The following is a 25,287-nucleotide window of genomic DNA, read 5'->3' as shown; positions in this document are numbered from 1 at the left end:
AAAGATAAACAAGGCGATAACATCGGAATCGGATAGTCTAGTCAGGACGGAAGATGGAACTCGGAAGATACCAATAAAAATATTTAAACTTTATTTTCGCAGATTATAAAAAGGTTACATAATTTAAACGAAGAGATATAATATAAATATGTATAATAATTATTAATATTATTTAATGGTTACTCGTACTTTTGATTTCACTATTATAACTACTTTATAAATTCATAACGTCAATAGGGCATTTAATAAATTTTTCGATATTAAAAATGAACGAGGCATTGCGTCCACTTGAAAAATCAATAACACGAGGAAAATAACTTCAAACGCTAGTGCAAATTCCATAGTTTATACTCACGTAAAATCCTGAACAAAATTATGCCGGATAACAAAACATTGACATTAGCCTAATTAATCGCGAAGTTATCTGCACAAACCGCAAATGATGTCTAATTAACGACCATTATAATTATGTTCATAACAAATTATAGTTTATAGACGTTACATATACATATATACGTACAGTCAGATATGGTATGCAATATGATATGCAGTTATTCCAAGTTTATTAATCACTAGCCTTGCACCGCTTCGTGATTAGTACTTACTTACGAACTAATTAGGTCACGGATGCTATGCGTATTGTAAACTAGTGTGACAGTATGACCAAGTTCGCAATCATATACTTTTTATGCAATACCGCTTATCGTGTCTTTTAGAAACCAGTTTTCGTCGCACATGCGATTTCAACGTCACATTTCTAATACAGGTCGCGTCAAGTAAAAAGAACGCTGACGGTTAAGCTGCGCATTGGCGATTTATCGGTCTATTTGGTGTTATGAGGTGGTATAAGAATAACAAATAGGTAGTTGCGAAGCCACGATTCGCGAGCCTAGTTCAAAAATAAAATAATCGGCACATAGCTTACGTGCAAAACTCGATCCATGCGCAAACACACCCCATCACTTTCATCCAGCGTTCTTTTTACGTGACGCATACTGTACCTCGAGAAGGTAATAAACCTAAGTAATAAACATGAACAGCTGTACAAATAAATTTGTAGGAAACAATTAGGTTCGTATATCATTTTAAAGTGAATACTTAAATCTGCATTATAGGTACTGTTTTTATCTATTTTCTTTTAAAGTTACCGATCAATCATGCATGATCATCAGTAATAATCAAAACAGAGAAATGCAAATTTCACGCGAGAAAATATTATAAAAAATTATATCCTTATTAGTAGAATTCCACGCTTCACAAAGATCTCTGATTCTACTGTATCGCATTGTTATTATAACACCTGTGCTAAATACTTACTGATATAGATAATTGCATGTGCGTTTATGTAGTGAATTTCATATCCAGCAATTACAACTAAGATGTTTTAATTGAATATCAATGTTATTTTCTTTTATACGCATTTTCTTTGAAATTACGTACATACTGTGTTCATCTTCAGTGCATCTTTCGAAGTATGGAAAGCTAATTAATCTAATATCTCAAACTTAACTTTATCATATTAAGACGGATCTTTCGGATAGGAGGCAGAATAGGCACAAAAATTAAAAGAAAACGATGCTACAACGATAAAATAACTGCCGAAATTTAAAGTAGCACGCCAAAATCACGCCATAAAATCGCCGGTCGATTTACCAAACCTTTCCTAGACTAGTCAATTCTATCATCATTCGCCTATTAAAAGTCATTTATATCTCAATTTCACTAACCTGAGTGCTCGTGAACCGTCGACTGCCGGACCTGCTGAGGGTCCCTCCCCTCACGTTGCTGTCAGACAGTTCGACCTCCACTCCACCGTCGGCCGCCCTCCTGCGTGATAGCTCGCATAATTCCGCTATTGGTTGCACCTGTTTTGTATGAATGATGTATGAATTTTCAAAATGTTCGTTTGTTTAAAGACAAGAATGTCCTGTATTGAAAATTTGAATTAAGACAATGTGAAGGACAATATTTATACCGGTACAATTATTGTATAAGATTGTAGCAAAATTCTCTTACTTAAATGGTAAAGGCAGACCTGAACAACCTATCTAGATATGAATTTTAAGAATGTACAATGGATTTGAAAATACAAAAATTGATATTTCACAGTAACAGTATAAAATCTGCCTGAGATTTATAACTACGAATGTAACGAAATTACTCGTATTTAAGGTCAGAGTAATTATAATCAGTTACGGATATAAATCATTTGTTATTACAATAAGAATGAGAACTTTTTGAGTACTGTTATTTCCTGTAACGGTTAACTTTAACTTTAATTTACCCATAGCATTCAACTAACGAAAATACGTAAGTTCATAGTATTTAGTACAATGTAAATATGGATTGTTTACAATATGTCTCACTCTCTTATCATATTGCGTCCTTATTCTAAAATAACCTTAAAATAATAATTTTGTATAGAACAAATTAACATTAACTTATTATAATTAAATACTGGTTTATAAACTTTAAACGATAAAACTTTATCAGTTACTATTAATATTGAATACCTCTTTGATCAAACGTACCTTAACAGTCACAGATTCTTGGCTGCTCTTAATAAGATCAATGACTTCTTCCCGGCTTTTCCCTTCAACATTCACCCCATTGACTTCAATAAGTCTATCTCCAGGCAATAATCCTGTCTCACTGGCTCCCGGGTACGAACCAGGTTCAGCAAGTATAACAGCTTTATGTGTCAGTTTGCTAACCATTATATTATTACCATTGCATTTACTATCACCATTTACCATTGAATTTTCTTCAATGCTTGATAATTCTCTCATATCTCCAATGAAAACCCGTTCCTGAATCATAGCTCTACGTAGACTAAAACCGAAATCATTTCTCGGAGCCTTCTGCCGCTGTATTGTTAGAACTCTTGGTTTAGGTAATTGCATTGGTGTCAATGCTGGGAGTGGCAAATAAACATCGTCAAATGTGTTCGTTCTCGACCAGCGATGAAAGCCCTGCGACTCTCCAACGGGCGACGTGGAGAAGGGTGGAGTAGCAAACGAAGAATTTGTTGTAGTATCAGTTAGAGAATCTGCACTCGGTGAGGTAGAAGTCACGCCGAGAGAGCTGTTCCCATTCGTCCTTGGCACTTCGTCCATATCTTGCCTATTTATTGACGGATTCGCATTATTTTTATAGTTCTTGTATTGATTTTCTACAGGACTGTGTATAACTTTTTTGGTAAAATTCTGTACTTGTTGCATATCATCACTAGACGATGTGCTCTTTGACGGTGGAATACCATACGAGATAACTTCATTTTGTTGAGTGTTACGTGCCAGAACATTCGAGTCTTGGCCGTTGACAAAATCGACGGTGTCTGAATTAGGGATATTACTTTCTTGTAAATTAGAGCTCGTGTTACTTAAACGTGGGCCTTTGAGTATGCCTCGCTTTGGTGGACGCGGTGGAATAGGAGGTAGATTAGGTGCTTGTCGAGGACTATTGCTGTTAGCATTGTTTGGATTGTTTAAAGAATTCAGTGAGGTTTCTGAACTATCCGATTGTAAGATCCCATCTTTTTTATTCCAGGTATGTGTAGTAGGATATCCCGGTGACAAATGATTATTTTCATCACTGAGGTTGGAATTGGAACCTGAAGTGTTTATAACCGGATAATTAGAATAATTGGTATCCTGTTCAAGGTGAGCAAAAAGCGCTGCTGTATAGTCAGCTGTAATTCCTGAGGGAAGTTTCTCTTTTTCTTTACGCCGACCCCGAAGCTTGAGAGATCGTCGAACCTGTAACAACATAATCAATTACTGATTGGCTAAGAATACAGTATACTTCAGTGAGCATAAAGGTCAAATTTATAAGTTAAGATAGTTGACAATGATAAAGATATATTTAAAGGCGCCACAATCTTTTGCAATAACAGGTTCACAACTGATTGATATTACCAAACTATACGAATTGAATACACAAGGGAAAAAATGGCCAAAAAACACATTTATTTCTTGTTGGTCGGCAAAAACGATATGTTATGAGTATGATGTATGGATACATAATATTACATCGATGGTTATTTCTGGTACGATGATGAAAATTCGAGTTCCAGTCGTCGCAAAAACTCGCATTCCAAACGTACGAGCGATCAAATTAAAATTTCAATGTTTTTAATGAAAGTTGTAAACTTGAATTAAACTCTTTTTGTTATTACAACACAGTGATACTATGACAATCGATAATATGATAACATTTACATTAAAAAATATATACAAACGATTCGCAAAGAAATATTTTCGATATTACTACATCTAATATATAATCTAATATATAAAAATCAATGCCACTTTTCGTTGTAATTCCATAACTCGAGAACGGCTGAACCGATTTCGATAATTCTTTTTTTATTATATTCCTTGAAGTACGAGGATGGTTCTTATGTAGAGAAAACGTGAATATGTACCACGGGCGAAGCCGGGGCGGACCGCTAGTCTAATATATAAAAATCAATGCCACTTTTCGTTGTAATTCCATAACTCGAGAACGGCTGAACCGATTTCGATAATTCTTTTTTTATTATATTCCTTGAAGTACGAGGATGGTTCTTATGTAGAGAAAACGTTAATATGTACCACGGGCGAAGCCGGGGCGGACCGCTAGTCAACTATAATATTAACTGCTTTTGACACCATTGAAATACAAAAGAGAAGTATTTAATATTCTTAAATTCTGCTAACACTATAAATGCGAAAGTTTCTAAGAATGTATGGATATACATATGCATGCATTATGTTGTTAGTCCTAAGCTATATAAATACTCCTTTTATCCGCGTGGTTTGACTGCGGGTGAAACCGCGCGTCACAGCTATTGAATGATAATTGGATTATAAATTTTACTTTGATAAAAGCGTCCCAAATAGGTATCATAAAACCTATGAAAAACATCTATAGTTACAAAACCTTAGTTACCAAATGACACAATACTATTCTATACAGATTAACCTACACTCCGCATGGCCTTCCAACAAAACACCAAGTAATTTAAAAACACAGCATATATGTCAAATGCAGATTTACACGGTGCTACAAACTTCCTAACATCGTACAAAAAACATACCAACGCCCCGAGATGCAGCGCAATCAGCTTGAATCCATTACGCTCTACATGAACAGAATCACCCATAACTGATCACAAAACCGAACTCGACCTACTTGGGACTCGCGAAACACTGTTACGAACTCATTCGGTTAATTGTGTTGACACAAACAATGCGTGTTAACTAAATAAACGATGTAATGAGATGGATAATGTATCAACTGCTGAATGATAATAACAATTATTATGATGATTAACGTAAGAGTAACTACCTCTATAGTTAATTATTTTATGTAGGACAAACTATCGTCAAAAGACTAAATAAGCAGAATGACGAGATCATTCATTCATCACGGATTTTATAACAAATTTCTTTCTACCAATGTAATTGTAATCAAAATTTTTTACTCATATACATCGGTACAGCGCAGCGGTCTAGACTTCATATAAAAATCGCCTGAACGAACAAATCTTCCCTCTTTGCGATATAAGTATAGATTAGTGTAGATGTAGATGAGAGGTTCTTGACAAGATGAAACTAGTTAAGATATAAATAAGACGACAGTACGTGTAAAAATGTGAACATATCTTGTGGTTATGAGTTCATGTCCAGTGACCCTTGTGAGTTGAAACTTGAAAGTAAAAAGATTTTTTGTAGCTGTCTTTTTATTCTTCAAAAGCTTTGTACTTAACATGACATGACATTACTTACATAATATGAATTTAAGCTTTGCCTTTAGAAGTTACTCTGAATCAATGGTTACTAGTGCAAACAGGTGTTCGTCTATCCAGAAAAATTTAATCAACCAGCTGGCACTTTTATACCAATATTAATTGAGAAGAAATCTTATTGAACACGTCTCTTTCAATCGCCAACACAAAACAAACTAATCTTTAAAAAAATATAATCCTGGTTCAGGTTTCTACTATTTCAGTTAACTTTAACGAGTCTCTTGAGTATTTACCTCCTCCAACCGCAAAGGCTCTTCAAGCCCAGCCGCTATCCGTTCCCGTTTCTCTCTCTCTTTCCGCTCCTTCTTCTCCCGTTTCCGTCTCTCTTTCTCGCCGTCCCTCTCCTCGTAATTGCCGGAGTCGCCGCTTGTTAGAACGGTCGACTTCTTTATGAAGTTGAACATGATGTAATGTACCTGGAACGAAAGTATAATATTAAGTGTTCGTCGTGATAGAAGTATAGTAATTATTACCCTTCATAGAAATGAATTCATTGCTCTAACGAATGTATGCTGCTGCCCCTTGCCAGTTCATTAAATGTGTCTAATTATTTATTTGAAAAAAGTCGCTCTAGTTATGTAAACTTATATTTGTAAACTATGGTCTATTATTCGAAGAAAAATACCTACATAAATATATAAAATATATAATATCACAGATAGGTATATTTTTTCTGCAGGAAGGATATAGTTATTTCGTGTTTTACAAATAGTTTGGCTTTTTCTCATTTAATATTCAAAAAGGAAACAATGGCAAAGGCACTGTTTTTAAAACTCTCATTTACGGTAACTCATAACTTGACAAGTTCACTGGGGCCGCAGAGGTTTTATTTACGTCGCATCCGCTCTTGCATTTGTCCCAGTGCACGGAGCAATCCGTTTTGCGAGATTTTTTGTATATTTGCAGTGACGTTTTTATTTTACAAATTATACGAACATTGTTAATCTCCGCTGCGTAATTGATAATATTTATTAAACATAGCAGTCATAATATAATTAAATAAACAAAAGTAAAAGTAAACATAAACCAAGAGGACTGCAGGTGTCTGCGATAGGCCGTAGCCTGTAGTGCAGATCGCCAGGCACTTCCCAATTCGAACCGCTTCAATTTTGCGAAGTACATCGATAATTAAAAATGAAACAATATCTATATGATTTTTTTTTGTATGAGGTAATGAATGGAAAAAGTAAGGTTCAATACATGCTTTAAAATTGAATCGATAAACATTATCTTAATATATATAAATCTCGTGTCACAATGTTTGTCCTCAATGGACTCCTAAACCACTTAACCGATTATAATAAAATTCGCACACCATGTGCAGTTCAATCCAACTTGAGAGATAGGATAATTTAAAACTCAAATCGTTTTAGAGAAAGCGGGCGAAGCCGCGGGCGGTAAGCTAGTAATATTATAGTTACCAATTACAATCACAAGCTACTAACAACGTCAGACTAGAGTACTAATAGGCTTCCAATGACAAACCATAACACTGGACAGTGGACAGTACAACTGTAATCCATTATACACTGGACACGCTGTACGTTCTACGATGACAATAACCATACCGTTACTAGCTAGAAATGATACGGCTCTATCCGAACTAACAGTCCCCGCATTCTACTGTATTATGTGCTTTGAATTAAACAGCCGCCTGAATACATATCAACGTAAACCTATTGAGCAACGGAGGTGTTTATACGCCGAGGTTCAAATACCATCTGGCCACCCAAATATATTTCTAAACATGATGATGTTTGTGCAAAGACCTATATGTCTTTGCACAAACCAAACATTATGTTTTATTATGCGCTTACAAAAGGCTCTCTATATAGCAATCTTCTTCTGAAGCATACAATGTGCCATTTTTTAGCTGCCGGCCAATCTTTATGGCACGTTTCATATTGGCAAGCGTCCAAAAAGTTGATCATTACTTTTTGCAAAGGACTGGTGTTTGCGAAAAAATCATTACAGTCGTAAAAAGTGGAAGAGGCCAAAGAGTTGGTGGATGTATTTTCCAGACCTTTTTTAATTCTAATAAAAGTCTTAACGAGTTCAAAAAGAGTGCAAAAAGCAAGGCTTCGTTAGCTTGAATTACCAAAGTAAGCTGGGCTGAAGCTAATCCTTTTTTAAACACAGCGGGGCTTTAAAGAAAAACTGAAGGAGAAAATTGGATTTTACAGTGAACAATCATTTAATATTTTAGTATTTATTTTGAAATCATATTCAATGCTTGAAACCCATTAAATAACTTAATACAAAGGGAAAAAAAACAACTATGTGATGAATACTTGTATAATTGCTCTGGTAATATGGATAAGCGTTGCTACGTTATAACCCGTTAATCAATTCATCGCAAATCACAAGTCATTGGCCTTTCTTCAAAACATTAAGCCTACACATGGCTTAAACTATAAGATATGTAAAAATTCTTTAAGACAAACGTGTCCAGTATGATAATGTGTCAGTGGGCATCGACCCGAATAGCTCACGATCCAGACTTGGTGACGCCTACCGCATTTGATGACGAGAACCGCTCGTAACGTAATTAATTTGACACATCTAAGATAAGAGTCACGAGCGTACTTAAAAGTTTTGCTTTAGAAGGTACTTAATATTTATAATACTAAGTACCTTCTAGTCGCACGCCCTGGTTCTACTCCCAAAGGAAATTTCTTTTCTATATTTTAGGTGATTATTATTATTTAAAATGTCTTCTGTAGATAAAGTATAAACCTTGTCGTGATAAGAACATAAGAAAAATTATGCGATCTGGTGCAGTCACTGGTAAGTTATGCGCACAGATAAACCAAAAATCCCTATAATCTTCTACCTACCACTGATTTGATCTGTGTCGACATTTCAAAAGCCCTTCCAATTGAATAGGAGAATTCATACTTCTCATCGAACAATGCCTTGATCGATAGCTTATTATCATATCTTAACGAAGCAAACAGATTTATTAGTGAATTGGAGATAGTGACGCATCCACTCCCGACATTAGAGAGACCTCGTAATTGTTGAAACCAGTTTTCGTAATATTGTAGTGTTGTAGGTCACAGCTGAGTTAATAGTTAGTGTAGATGCTACACGATTGCTTCTATCCATCGATAAAATGAAACATCTTAAACGAATATTAACACTATGTTTGAATATCTTTTCAAGAATCCTATATGAACTCGTAGTTCTGAGAGGAATGGCTGGATCTTTGTTACGGTTTCAAGCAAAAATGGATCTGGATGAAAATTCTCACGATAAACGCTTTGGCTACTATAGGTTACAGTTAATTTGTCCCGTCTATAATGATAATTTTGTATTAATGAATACATATTTAAAAATATAAGGGATTTAAAGTTACTAACCTAATAAATTACCTAGATCCCGCTTGGAGGTCGCATTGTCATATATGAAGCCTTATTAGCAAGGTTAATTACGTTAGTGTTGATTCAAACATGTCGTTTTATAGAAAAGGGATATCGTAAAATACACTGACATAGGTTTTATGTTATGAAAAAACCTATGCCTCATATATGCGCAAATAATATGCGTCAGAAAAGAGTCCCAAATTCTTCACGATGGATATCAGTAACAAGGAAATTATAGATCATTATAAAAGATACAATTGACGGATCTAAGGAACCGTGTCACTGGGGAATGAATGGGAAAATAATATTATGAATAAATCGCGTTTAAAATTCGTTAAAATCTTTAACTTATATCCGTTAGAATAATTGCATTAAAAAAAATTGTACTTAGATTGGCAAGCGAACCGAAAGTTTTAAAAATTTCACCAACATTATTATTCTTATTTTGATATCTAGCAGTATATTTCACTATAAAATATGACGTCTAAAGTAAATGAAATGTACTATGATAAGTAACATTTTAACATGACGTTCTTAATGTGCATCAGGAACAGAAACTATACAGTTTTTCATAACTAATTCGTATGACGATCATTGTCTCTTTTAAATTGGTAAAACAACGCAATTCCATACCCTCCTTATTAACATTTAGCTGAGGGCCACTATAGTGCATTGACGTTGCAGCGAGCGCCATATGATTGTATGACGTCATCACTGTCCTGCTTTATTAATTCACGTTGTACTTAATTGGCTTGTTACAGGCATATTTATTACAACGGCGCTTGTGAAATTATGTTACATTTAACGCTGTTAGTTTTGAAACTTTATTGTTGGGAAATGAGAAATTATAACAGTTCTCCTGCAGGGATATTCACATTATAAGGTTACTAACTGACCCGACGTTATTCTGCCAGATAAACTTTGTAACTTTGGGATACCTACATTTAAAATAGACAACCTATTTATCATTTGAGATGATTTTTATTTGAGTATGGCAATTGGCAATTTACACTGCCCTGTTCTAATAAAGATGAAAATTTTATTAAACAAGTAATTATACCGTATTGATACCATAAAATGATATGTAAATTCTCCATCTATAATCTTATTTAAAACTAGCTTCCGCCCGCGACTCCGTCCGCGCGGATGTCGGTCTTCGCGTGGATGGTTATTTCTCCATTTTGAGTACCTCTGTCAATAACATCTTATAAATATCTATTGGACCCAATTCCCAAATACGGCTAGGCCTATAATAATACGCAACGTGTGTTCGCGGTTCTACGGAACAACGTCTATGGATAAAACTGAAAAATTAAGATTAATTTTTTTCTACGTATTTTTCCAGGATAAAAAGTATCCTATTTTACGCCCAGGATAATAAGGTATAATTATACCAAGTTTCATCGAAATCGAACTGCTAGTTTTCACGTGATGCCTTCACATACAGACAGACAGACAGACAGATAGACAGACAGACAGACAGACAGACAAAAATTTTTTTAATCACATATTTGGGTTTGGTATCGATCCAGTAACACCCCCTGCTATTAATTTTTTCAATATTTTCAATGTACAGAATTGACCCTTCTACAGATTTATTATATGTATAGATGCCTACTGACCTAAATTTACTATTAATTAGATAACATACAGTTATCATTACTGTCGATCTTTCAATAAACGGCTCCTAAATTACTCGACATCGAGCGTGTAGTAAATTCCTTTAAAAATAAAACAACTATGATATAAATTGATCACATTATAAAAAGCTATTGAGTCATTGCACGACAGCGCAGAAAAAACTGTATCGGTGTACGCTTTTATGATCACAACACAATTGCGATAAAATCATCCGGTTCTTGTGATTCATTAAAACGCATCTCATCCATTGTTATATTTTAGGACATCTTTAAAAAAAATTATAGTCGAGCCAATTTAATAGGCAACATTTGACGTCTATCAATTTTATCTTCGAAGAGAGGTAACCAGCTTAAAAACATCGATTGAAGTGTATTAATCGATACGGATTTGAAACATTTGTCAATCGAATTTATTAATTTATGATGATTTTTATTCACAAGTAATCAATGCATTCGATTCTAGATGTCAGATTTCGATTTTTAGAGTAACGTCTCTAGTATTTAAAAAGAAAAAAGGTTTATTGACACAAAATTGTAGCGACGTCAGTTCTTCAATTCAGAAATTGTTTATTATGTTTAGGATGGTTTATCAGTAAAAGGAAATCTTAAAATTACTTGTATCGGTCATTATTATTATAAATATGTAATTGTAATTGAAAAAAGTTAAGCAAATGTGCAGTTCTAACAAAACGAAATATCATATTATTCTATGTCGTCGTTACTAGGTTAAGTTGTTGAATTTTGTTGAACTGTCAAATGTTGCCTATTAAAATGGCTCTACTATAAGTAATGTTTCATTTATTTAATTCTTTTTTGATTCATTTACGATTCTTTCGTTTCAATCACATTGACAGTCTTTACTTTACTACAACGGGCAACGGCTATCACAATAAATTTTAACTATGAAATGTTTATTTATAGAAAAAAATGTCTCATGCCTATCATCAGAAGATTAACTTCTGGAGATTATAATGTCATCTAGTAACATTTTACTATGGTTATTAAAATTTTTAGTTTATTATCAGCCAGGCCGCTTTTGAATAAGTAAAAAATGCGCCAGTAGATTAAAAATTCTAGACGTTGAATAATTTGTTAAACTTTCTTTGCAGAAGCATTACAATTAAGATCATATTTCGTTCCGTTTTCACTTTTTACTTCTCTTAAATAATTCAAGATATAAAATCAATTCAAGAAATATTGATGCAACCAGTTTTTAATAAAGTCATAGAAAATGTCAACGTGTCGCTTCTTTAAAGGTGCATTGAAATATGAAGTCATAACTAGATAACCTTTAACTCGGACACTGCTTAAAAACCAAATGCCAATATGTTTCAAATACTCGTAAATTTTTGAGGGTCATACAAAAAAGCTGTGTGTGACATCCATTTGTATGAGTTGCTCAATGATAAATCATCGTATATAGCTTAATACCAAATACCAATTACGTTTTCACATACTTGTAAATTTTTGAGGGTCATACAAAAAGCTGTGTGTGACATCCTTAGCTGTTTGAGTTGCTCAATGATAAATCAATACATCGGACATAGCTTAATACCAAATAATTTTATTTAATTATACCAAATACTCGTATATTTTTTAGGGTCATACAGAAAGCTGTGTGTGCCATCCTTGACTGTTTGAGTTGTCAATGGTAAATCAATACAGAGGCTTGCTATTTGGTATATCGATTGGTACAATGAGCCTAGTCACAACAATTACGAGTCGCATTTAGATTTTCAATCTTAGGTTCTAAACCGTAGACAAAGCAGCCCCTCTGCGGGAGAATACAATGCGAAAGTATCGCGCACGCGACATGCAACAATGGAGCTGAATAGGGCTGTTACACACTTGAAAATACAAATTTAATAATTTCTCGTTTGTAACTAATCCCAAAAAAACATTGCTGATAAGTCGGTTTATTTACACAGCAGACTTAAATATTTTCAATACTTATTTTATAAATTCATGTCACTGCTCATACTACAATCGATTGATGACAACCCTATTCCGGAATGCACGCATCGACCTGCGGTAATTACCTCGCAAAATGAATGCTTCCATGTTTGGCAATACGAGTTAAGAGCAAAAACATTTCATCTTACGTTAACTCTCACTATTCAATCACGGATTAAACACATGTTGTGAGATTTGTTCTCATAAAGCTTTCCGCATAAAAAAACAGAATGTTAACGTCAATCATTGGCAAGCTTTGATTTATGTTTGTTCTTTGTATCATTCCTTCTATAGAATAGTTTAAGATTTAAAATACCCAAGCAATATAACAATTAAATTCATTAGTATTTTTTATTAAAGTAAATCTTGGTACAATTATGTAGGTAATCCATCCATAATATTGTTTTCTTTAAAGTAAGATTGAAAACTTAGTTATAAGTAGCTACGCTTTCTTTACTTTACTGCACGCTATTATTTTCTAATATTTCAGTCAGACCTAATAATAATAAATCCTTAATTAATCAACTAAAAAGCAAGCGAACAATGTCTATCCTAATCTGTTGAACTTGTAGTTTACCAACAATAATTTTTTATTCACTACGTACCTATAAAATACGAGGTACACTTTCAGTATTAAAACGCAAAACAAAAGATTTAATGAGAGACGAACGCTATCATGCTAGCCACTCCGGTCTCCGACACACTAGCTAGTGACCTTAACATTCATTATTGACACAGTTGTACGACTGCGGTTGTATTCCAAGCTAAACTTTTGTAGTACAACAGCAATAATACATGTACACTCCATGTAAATGTTAGTTTATTTTAAATGTATTTAAAGACGCTTACTAATAAGAGAAACACGTATATGACTCATTGTGAATATAACATAATATTATCGACTATCTTTTATTTACATCGTGAATGTATAAGTATTAAAATAATTTATGCCGTGATAAAATGTTCTTGATTTGCGAATGGCGCTATGTTTGTAAATAGGTAACTAGTTATGTATTGCTATAAACACGGTGTTACCTAATAAAAGTTAAACAAACTCGCAATGTATTTGTAATACAACAAATTCAAAACCGATTAATCAATCAACACAAACAATAACATATTTACAGTACATTTTCCTCGCACCTCTTCAGTCTTCTCGACAAGCACTTAACGGGAGTTCAATCACCTTGATTACGCAAGATCCTAAGATAATTCGTCTCCATTCACCAACGTGTTGTAATGAGATCGATATAATGACTTATTATTGACGCAAACAACCTGCTTGTGTTATGAAAGGGTGTAAGAAACACGGTATTGTTCAGGTGAACCATTTCATCATCTGCGTGCTGTAGTAACATTCAGTTCTCGTTTGCGGAAATCGTTCGGTTTGATGTCAAGGTTATATCCAATGATACAGAACTGTAAAGCAAAAAAATTACAATGGATTTTGTGCCAATATTCAAAACAAAACGAATGAAATCCAATGTTAAAGTTCTATTTAGTTCACAGTATGTACGTACAACAGTATATAAAATTTTTGCGAAATTCTAAAGTAGTGAAGAAAAGTAGTAACTATGGTGTGTTCTACCTAAACTCTATAACTGCATTCATACAATATCACCTGCACGTATCTATCGATCAGCGCTCACTGTATCTAGTTTAATCTACGTAAAGAATAACAAAGACAGGCCACTATGTTGATTACCAAGTGACACACAAACTTTTCTCGCAAACCCACCGTAGTATGTGGCAAATAAATTCTAACAGCGTCAACGTAACTCATGTTTAATTCTGATCACAACGCGTAAAACTGTCTTTGACACCTTGCAGTTATCGCGTTGAATTTCAATAACGTTAACTATTTGACAAATAAGTTATAATGTATTTTTTGTTAAAAGTTCTTTGACCTTTACCGTTTAGCTGTCAATCAATACAATAATGATCAATCATTGATGAAGTAGATAGCAAAAACCAACTATAAAAGTTCAACGAATCAATCTTACTTTTTTGTCTGTATTATTTCAATTTCCGAAAATACTTTTAGTCCATTTATAACTATTAAATATTTGTTCGGTTTGGTAAAGTATTTTGTATGTACAATCGTTAATGTTACGGCGTCGATATTTTCTCATCAGAGCTGACTGATCACGCTTGACACCAGCCGAGTGTAAAATAATATAGGAAGTCTGCAACTAAATACTTGCAATGTAATTCTATACAATTAATATTAAAACGAAACTACTAATTATTTATCAATAATAAGTATCTCCTCGTACAAATATTATATTGATTGGAAAATTGCACATAAATTCTACTTGTTAGGTTTGACTAAGGTTTGACTAGACTATCTCTTATTAAAATAACTATTCTATAGAAGAGTATTTTTCATGAATGATTCACTAGACATTCTTACTAAAGAGTTGTTCCGCGGAACATCGTCTACAACTGTTTATATCCCCTCGTAAATCTTAGTTCACAACTTCTTGAAGTTTCAGCCAAATCGGATCGATTCTAAACGAACGGGATGAACAAACTTTGCTACATGAGTTTGATTGAATAGATTCTGGAATCTGGACACAATCCTTCAAGTGGTGTTTTTTCGATATCTAGTTATCTCAATACCTATATCTGAGATGTTCATACATATATCCAGTGACACATACAAAGAGATAGATAAAGAACAATAGTCACAGGACGTCAGCAGCTGACCATCGGGCCCCGTAGCCCGTTAGTTCGGCACCTACTAGCGCTTCCGCGCGGGGTCATTGTACCAAGTACCAACTGTTGCGGAAGAGAGGAAGTTTTATATATGATAACTATTCTCATACATACAATGGATTGTGTGCTCTGTATACATGTGAAAAAGGATTAAAATGTTATGGTAATTTGTCTTGCAGACCATATCTATCTAGAATAGAACATCAGACAAATGCACGTTGAAAGAATTACGTAACGTGTTACTAGGTATATAGTTATGGGCAAGTTTTGTGCATTTTTTTTGCGTCAACTTTAAAGGCACGCGTATACATAGTACCTACCTAACGGACTCAAGTGGTATTTATGTCATTGTAACGGATATGCTCAAAACTTGATTCTGCAAAGAATTTGCGAAAACTGAATTAGGGAAATTGTAGATTGTAAAAATTTAACGTACAAATGTTGCGTCTTGTTATTGTACGTTCGTGTAAGATATAAATATAAGTTAGTTAAGTTGAACTTTCTACATTTGAATACTGAAAGAAACAAACAAAGTTAAATGTATAATATATCTCAATAATAACACCATAATTCTTAGCATGTTATTACGAGGTTTTCCCTAACTGTACTTCCTGTGTTTATAGTTATACATGATGATATATTGTATAGCTAAAAGTAAAATTAAAAGTTGCGTGGCAAGCTGAAGCTATTTTTATTATTAGAGGAGCTTATAGCAAACAATTATTTTTTTTAATGCGTGTGCACCGGTAATAAAGCAAAAAGCTTTAAAGTGAGCTTATAAAAACAATTCCAAATTTCCTAAGCAACAGAATTTCGTTAATCGCCCAGAACGGGAGGATGGTATCCATAATTCAATTAAAATAATAATTATTATTTTAATCAACGTAAGAATTACACCATAAAAAAACTCCAGAATAAAGTGAAAAATGACTTTCATTATACCTAATATAGAATACCACATTATAAGTTAATTACACAGGATCATAATTATTAACGTCCTATTAGGGCAAATAAGCTTATCTGAAGTAATTACGGCAAGCTAATTTAAAACATGAGTTTACAGCAATTTTAAGCTAATTATGATGTAGCAACGTTATAAATACAAATAGATCTTATTTGCCACAACCATAATTTTGTGTGCATTATTGAAAGTGGAATTAATAAAGGTTTAATAATTTTATTTCCTTGCTTTTTTAACTTTAATTTGTCTAAAGAGAATATACACTATTCCACTTAGGTAAATGTGGGATTACCGGGCTGACAAACGTCCCGACCTAACGTCGCCCTAACATCCCTTCATTACATTTTGCGATTTATTATCTGTAATTCTGGTGCGAAACGAGACAGGTCTTTAGTGTAACATAAAACAAACGAAACCTCCCTATACCCAGTTAGGGGACATGGGATTACATATATAGCAATATTGCCACTTGAAAGCGGATTATTCCCCGAGTACTGCAATGCGACATTATCAAATAGTAAATTGTCGAACACCGCCGAGTTACGAACGAGATGCTGGCTTTTGCATTGTCCACGCTTTTCAGATCGAAATTGCCTAACTGTTACGTTCGATTCTATGAACACATCGCGTGATTTATATTTAATGTAGTACACAGTAAAGTGCGTTTTACGACATCGTACCTAACTGGAGTAAGCACGCTAATATTGTTGTAAAAATCAAGATACTGTTCATGCATCTGTGTGTGAAGCAAGCAATTTGCACAACAGCTTGACTCGTTGTGCACATACCAATATATTTACTCCGTATTATCTAGCAGCCTTAAGAATAGAATAATGCTTTCACTTTCAGTTCGTGAAACAAAATTTCTATTCGTAATTAATAAATGTACAATCATAATATAATTTAATTTTCTCTTTGCAATCTTCATTCATTTTATATGACGTCAAATGCATCTGCATCTGCAGTACAAATGTTACGAGATTGGATAATGACATGCGTGGGTTTCATGGTTTCAAGTTTAAATTATAGTTGAATAGTTACAGTCAACAAGCTCGTAATCGATGAGATTTCTTTGGTTGTTTTAAATAGTTTCTAAAGTCTTATTGTTGTTGTGATAAATTACCTCTTTCTTAAAATCCTGCCAGTAACACAAAAAAATATGTAATGAATATGATAATAACAATAGGTACCAAATTTAATTGTATATTCATAATGAACGGAAACGGATACAGTCACACCTTAGTCCTTCCACTAAATTTGAATGACGTTACATTGAGTCATAAGAACTTTCGCTTGCCCAAAGGGTTCACTTACTTTAGATGCACACAAAGAAATGTAATTTAAGAAAATTTTACGTTGGTGAACTTTATAATTATTGTCGTCTTTAATGTACTCAATAATAATGATAGTTAGGTAGGTACTTAATATTAATAAAATAATTCGCTGTTAGGGAAAACTCATTATTTAAAATAATTTTATCCTATAAGCCAGCATAATTATTTTAAGCAGGGAAACGCGTAAGAATTAATATTGATTTCTAAAATGTTCCAGAAATCAATATTATTTTGTAACACGTATTGAATGTAATTAGCAATTTTCAATACTGAGCGCTAATTTTTAACAGCATTGTTGATATTTTTTTCAAATTCAATTTAGGTATATTTATTTGCAAGAATGTAGGTAGTTACAAATTATATATGTTTGGATTACAATATTATGTGGCTAATACATTCTACCCATCGATTGGGTGTGCAAATATTAAAATTATTTTTACTATGCAGTCAGTGCAAATCATAATTTCTTGCCTATAAAAATAAAAAAATCGCATCTACCCAAACAAATCATTCAGGTCTACAACAAAAAGTATTTAAACTAGGTAGGTACTATGAGTAACTATAAGGTATTTCGAATTACACTAATTTAATTGATAGATCTATACAAAATTTAACCTAAATAACACATTACAAACTCTTATAATAATTCGTTTATAGCCTAGTAAACAATACTTTAAACGAAACGATTTCGTAAATACCGTATAACTATACCTACAAAAACGACTCGAGACGCGCGGAATCAATATACCAAGCCCTTCGTTCTGGACGTGAATTAGTTATAATCCCCAATAGGGTACGATCTTAGTTAAAGAGAACGAAACCGCCTATCATCTGTGCGCAGACAGACAGGATAGCCACGTCTAGACAGGCAAAACGTTATCATGTTCCTACATACTGTTACAATATTTCTTTTATTTTTAGAATGGTCAACAGAGCTGGTGGTTCGCCTGATGGTAAGCAATCGCCACCGCGTGAACATTTGCAGAGAGCTGTACGAGCCCTAATAATTGCACCAAAAAGTAAGATATTTTCAATAAATTTTTCATAATTTATTTATTGTCCGTTGTTTTGAGAATCACTAACACTAGTAATTATCTAAATATTTCCTGAAGATTGAGATTTCATGCTTTGTTACTAACTAGTGATAGAATTATAAAAAAAAAATTCAGAGTTATGATATTTAAAAAAAATAGATCATTAATTAATATTAGTGATAAAACAAGCAGACTTTATAATTTATTACTATATGATTGACCAGCTGCTCCGCGCAGTTTCACCCCCGTGGCTCCACTCCTGTTGGTCGTAGCGTGATGATATAATATAGTCTATAACCTTCCTCGATAAATGGGCTATCTAACAATTTTTCAAATCGGACCAGGAGAACCCGAGATTAGCGCGTTCAAACAAACAAACAAACTCAGCTTTATAATATTAGTATATCCTTTAAATATATCAAAATCATGGAGCTATGCGGGTAAAACTACGAGGCATAGCTAGCTAAAATTCTATTTCCTACAGTTCTCTGTACAAGACACAATATTTTATAAACTGAACAGTGAATTTCTGTGACCTTAGAACCTTAACGTACTATACCTATGCCATTCAATGCAGCGCCATTATCAGGGCTCGGAAACCGGTTTAAATTCTTAACCGGTTTCGGTCATTGACCCCAAACCGAAATTGATTTAGGTTAAAGGTTGCACTTTACCGGTTTTTACCGGTTTATGCGAAATACCGGTTTTTCATTAATATTGGTTTTGGTGGTGAAAATTAACCGGTTAAAACCAAGTTACATAAGGATCCTCGGCCCCCGCTACCCTCGCTCGACGGGCCTGGACGTTGCGAAGTCATTTAGTTACAAAATTCTTAATCGCACTCAAGTTCGCAATTTTAGTTTATATTTGAAATTTGAATTTGATAACTAGATTTCCGCCCGCGGCTTCGCCCGCGTTTGCAAAGGAAAACCCGCATAGTTCCCGTTCCCGTGGGATTTCCGGGATAAAAACTATCCTATGTGTTAATCCAAGTTACCCTCTATATGTGTGCTAAACATCCATACATCCATACATCTATACTTACAAACTATATTTTAGAATAGAATATAATATTAGATATATTAGATACTAGCTTCCGCCCGCGACTCCGTCCGCGCGGAAAAATTAAGATTTATTTTTTTCTACGTATTTTTCCGGGATAAAAAGTATCCTATTTTATGCCCAGGATAATAAGGTATAATTATACCAAGTTTCATCGAAATCGAACCGTTAGTTTTCACGTGATGCCTGAACATACAGACAGACAAAAATTTTTTTAATCACATATTTGGGTTTGGTATCGATCCAGTAACACCCCCTGGTATTTATTTTTTCAATATTTTCAATGTACAGAATTGACCCTTCTACAGATTTATTACATGTATAGATATTAGATTCACTATATCTTGTGGCAAGCGTTAAAAAATGAGGCAAAAATAATAAAGAAATTAACCGGTTAATTTGGGTGTCAAAACCGTTTGTGCAGAAGTAACCGGTAACCTTAATCATTTGGGTTACTTATAAACAGTTCACTTGTTTAACCGGTAAATGAAGGAACGATATATTTACCGGTATATAATCTAAATTAACCGCTCTTTTCAAACCGGTTCCGAGCCCTGGCCATTATGGCTAAATAATAAACCAAGTATTGAATTAATATACACTAGTTAATCCATTTGACAAATGTGACCTGATTATTATAATTGTAACTATACTCATAACAAACACATAACAATAAGGATGATATGATTATTATAGACAAATATTATTCAATGTTGCCTACGCTTATTGTTATTAATATAATTATGTGAACTTTGAAATTCCATCTTTACATTATTGTTTAAAGAAAAAGAAGTTTAATGAGTGATACTACAAATATGACTATGACTACTAGCTTAAAACTATCATTTGAGTTGATTTGAACTTCAAGCAGGAGTGCTAAATGTTAGTAATCCATACTAATATTATAAATGCGAAAGTAACTCTGTCTGTGTATCTGTCTGTTACTCAATCACGCCTAAACTACTGAACCAATTTGCATGAAATTTGGTATGGAGATATTTTGATACCCGAGAAAGGACATAGGCTACCTTTTATTGCGAAATATGTACCACGGGCGAAGCCGGGGCGGACCACTAGTTATTTATATAATCTAATGTAGTAGTTGCTTTAGTTATATAGGGATGAAAAGAAATAAGGGATGATGCTGTATCTTCCAATCTAACAGTTTTCAGATCACACCTAAATTTAAAAGCACATTAACAACCCACCATCCATACTTCCATACTAATATTATAAATGCGAAAGTAACTCTGTCTGTCTTTCTGTTACTCAATCACGCCTAAACTACTGAACCAATTTGCATGAAATTTGGTATGTTGATATTTTGTTACCCGAGAAGGGACATAGGCTACCTTTTACTGCGAAATATGTACCACAGGCGAAGCCGGGGCAGACCACTAGTTCAATATAATTTAAATATTTCAATAATCTATAGTTTCTACATACAATTTTCTATGACCTATCTGAAATAATTAATAAATAGACAAAACTAGGCTTATGTGGTTCATAGCAGCACAAACTGAAAGCAACCCCATATATTCTTCAAAGCAATAAAAATGTTCTGTACACACAGGAAAATAATTGATTTAAATGATATAAATTTGTCAGGACCTAACTTTAGACTTCAGTTGATTTTAATTTAGGGAAGAATACAGTATTCTTGTTACTTTGAAATAATTTATTTAATTATTGAGTACCTACATGTTGCTATATTTGCTGTAATTTCCTTATGATGTAATCTCTTTTTCAAAATTTATGTTTTAGGATATTACTTATATTGAATATTTATTAATTAACTAATTAGGAGGTAGTTAGATACTTTTTCGAATAGTATCGATAGATAAGCATCTGCCTTGAATAAGTTGAGATAAATATTTTATAGATGCTAGGTAGGTATATAGATTTAAATTAAATTTGTAAAAAACTACATTTTTATGATCTTTTCATTCTTGCGTCTAAATAAACCAATTTATCAAGTTGGAATGCAACACAAGTTAAAGACTTTTAAGATAAATAAACAGAGAATGTATCTAGCTGTGAACGATATCCATCAGTCCCCTCAAATGTTAACTTAAATATTTACTTACTAGTGCCTATTTATAAGCCACAAATAGGGTGTAGAAAATCCTCAAGAGGCCTACAACCAACAGCACATAAGAACACCACAAATTCTAGTCATTATACACTTATTTTAATCACTTCACATAAAAAACAAATACTAGAACACATCCGCAATATGACCGAATAATGCATTACACAAAATTCACTGAAACTATGAAGGTATACATCAAAATCTGGATTCCAGTCGTGATCAAATAATCAAAGGATCGCTTTGACAGATGTAAATCGCGTTACAAATACGAAGGCGTTGCCAAAACGTATTCAACTTTAACTTGCACCGAATAAACTAATGTACAACAAGCTCTACCTACAGAAGTAGGCTGCAGTAAAAAAAGCACTTTGATTAACCGGAATTATGAAAAGTCATCTAGGCTTTCAAATACAATTCGAGTCAAATAGCATTTTATTTGGTAGCGTAATAGTTCATATGAATGGATGTGTAACGTTCAGAAATTTTTCATTAAATTTTTTTTTACTTTAAAACAAAATAAAAATTTATGAAATAATTGAAAAACTTTGTTTATTATATTAGCCTTATAATAGAATATATATAAATAATTTTAAATTACAGTCATATAACGATTTATCACAAAAAATAGTATTCATTCGACATCTAGTGTCGAATAGATAAAACTTTTAAAAATTACAAACTATTAATGCTATCACAGGTGCTAAATTTATCCTTTCAAAAGTTATTCTATTCACGTATAGATGGCGTGGCACTAAACCCTATTTCCCTATGTCCCTTTGTATGCTTAAATCTTTAAAACTACGCAACGGATTTTGATGCGGTTTTTTTTAATAGATAGAGTGATTCAAGAGGAAGGTTTTAGTATATAATTTATTAGGTTTTAGACAAAGCGGGCGAAGCCGCGGGTGGTAAGCTAGTATCATAATATATCGGTAGATGGCGTAAGGTTTCAATTTCCGTTCTAAACGAAGGATTCAAATAATTATTATTAGATTTTTTGATTTTCAACTTGTTTTCAACATTTGTTTAACCCTTGGAGCTTGTGGTTTGCACCTGTTTGCACTATCAAATAGACTACATAACATACTCTATTTTTGATGTAAGATACAATTCAAAATCAATTCTTAACCGCGCTATTCAGTATTCATTCAATTATCAATAATTAACAGGTACACGCTACATAAGTTATTATTATTTACGTAGAAAAAAATCATCTAATCTAATATATATTATAAAGGCGTAAGTTTGTATGGATGTTTGTTACCCTTTCACGTAAAAACTACTGAACCGATTACAATGAAATTTAGCACACATATAGAGGGTAACTTGGATTAACACATAGGATAGTTTTTATCCCGGAAATCCCACGGGAACGGGATATATGCGGGTTTTCCTTTGCAAACGCAGGCGAAGCCGCGGGCGGAAATCTAGTAGGGTAAACCACCCTATTATTGGCACTCTACCAATTTATTGGCATGCTCCATTTTTTTAAGAAAATTAACATTTTTTTTAGCCGGTATAAATTTTTTAGTAGAAATTAATAAGTAGCGTATCATTCTTTACTCAACTAGCAAACAATGTTTTTTATTTCTTAAAACATGGCGGTGTATCAACCATCTGTTTGACAAGCCGGGACTTGTGTGGCAAAAATATTCAAAATATTCGTTTTTTACTAAGGTAAGAGCTATCATGAACTTAAAAGAAATTGCAATTCCGTTGTGTTTTTCTTATGCATATTCATTTTGTTTTATTATTCAATGTATGAACTGCCTTTTTTACACATTATTTTAAAATTTAACCGCCAATTTTAGTTATTTGTGGTGTGCCAACAATTGGGCTGCTTAAAATCCGTTTATCCATTTTATTGGCACTTAAAAATTACTTACAAAAATGTTAATTGAGATTGATTCAGATGACTAACATGACTTAAAAATTACTTATGATCTCATTCAATCAGAGCTGTGATTTAATTAAATGTAAGATAATCGTGAGCTAAAATTGTTCTATTTTTTATTTAAGCCTAGTATGTTTTTTGGTTGTCTTTTAATATTTTATGGAAACTTTAAAACCATATTTAAAAATAAGCGTTCCAACTGAAATGGTATGTTCCTATACAAATAAATGTGACATTTCTTTTAACAAAGTCTTTTATTTTGTTTATTACAATTTATGAATGGTACAAATTAACTTTAAAATGTCATAGTATACACTTTGAAAGCCCTACATACATTTACATTACATTTTAGTCTTGCAAGAATAGTGACAATAATAGGTAACAATCACTGCCAATAAAAGGTTTGACTATGCCAGCAACTGGTATTTTAGGTTTTTCTTTTAAAGGTTCACTAGGGTAACGGGTACTAACCTTGGCACCCCCCCAGTGATTGGCACTTTGAGGTTCAACATGCAATTATTATGGTTCGCTGACTAATTACCAAAAATAAAATTTACCAAATAATGCCCCCATTATTTATGGGCAACACTTAATGGTAGTTATGAATTTTAATAACTCGTAACACGGAGAAAAAAAATCTTTTCTGTCATGGTTCCGAGCGCAACAACTTTATCGTGATTTTTTAACAAATTTTGCTAATACTGGGTAAGTTTGCAAGTTGTTTTTCTTTGCTACTAGATTAATAAATGATTGGTGTGTTGTTTGTACTTGTTAATGAGTTATTATATTACGGTTTTAAAGCAAAATTTGTCATAAAAATCTGTTGATTATTGAGTTCTTGGGGTGCCAATGACTATGAGCCATGTTTTGTATGATAGTACAGTTTTTTGGCACGGGGGCCAATGAATAGATAACGGTTTAACAATTATCCATGTTAGATTTTGGACTTTTTATGACGTGCATTAAAAGTTCTATTCATAAAAAGCCATATTATGGTGATAGTGAGTCTGCATCCAAATTTTGGCAGGGCCAGTTATTGTACTTTTAAGGCGATTGGCAGGGCCAATCATTATACTCGTACGGTGCCAATAATTATACCTACTTTTAATGAGGAGTAGTAGTGATGTGCTAACGTTCATGTGATTTATTAGGTAAATAATTATAATAACAATAACAGGCCTGATAGAAAGTAACATTGCCTCCTACGCAGAAGGTCCTGGATTTGATTTCTTCATAACAAAATCATGTTGTGTCTAAGATGCTATCACATGTAGGTATAATAATATGTAATTAAAAAAAGGTATTTAATTGAGGTAGTAAACACAATGTTGGATGGTGCTATGTGAATTAAGCCAGATTTTTTTATTATTATTCAATTCAACAAAGATATTCAAGATAAATCATTTTACATCTTGCATTCTTTTCAATCTCTATTAGGAAGAG

The 25,287-nt window shown here is 33.2% G+C and overlaps 1 protein-coding gene across 1 annotated transcript in view; it reads right to left on the bottom strand.

The window, feature by feature from the left end:
- Positions 1-22,242, bottom strand: part of LOC123700220 (unconventional myosin-XVIIIa) — a 162,767-nt gene extending 140,525 nt beyond the window's left edge. The window contains exons 1-5 of the mRNA XM_045647369.1: positions 22,214-22,242; positions 21,946-22,130; positions 6,025-6,207; positions 2,532-3,758; positions 1,728-1,865 (exon numbers count right to left, since the gene is read on the bottom strand). Of these exons, the coding sequence (XP_045503325.1) occupies positions 1,728-1,865; positions 2,532-3,758; positions 6,025-6,195 (1,536 nt within the window). The 5' untranslated portion in view covers positions 6,196-6,207; positions 21,946-22,130; positions 22,214-22,242. The remainder of the gene's footprint in view (positions 1-1,727; positions 1,866-2,531; positions 3,759-6,024; positions 6,208-21,945; positions 22,131-22,213) is intronic.
- Positions 22,243-25,287: the final 3,045 nt, after the last annotated feature.

This window comes from Colias croceus, chromosome 19, assembly GCF_905220415.1.
Source record: "Colias croceus chromosome 19, ilColCroc2.1".
NCBI lineage: Eukaryota > Metazoa > Arthropoda > Insecta > Lepidoptera > Pieridae > Colias > Colias croceus.
This window is presented reverse-complemented; position numbering and strand designations above follow the sequence as displayed.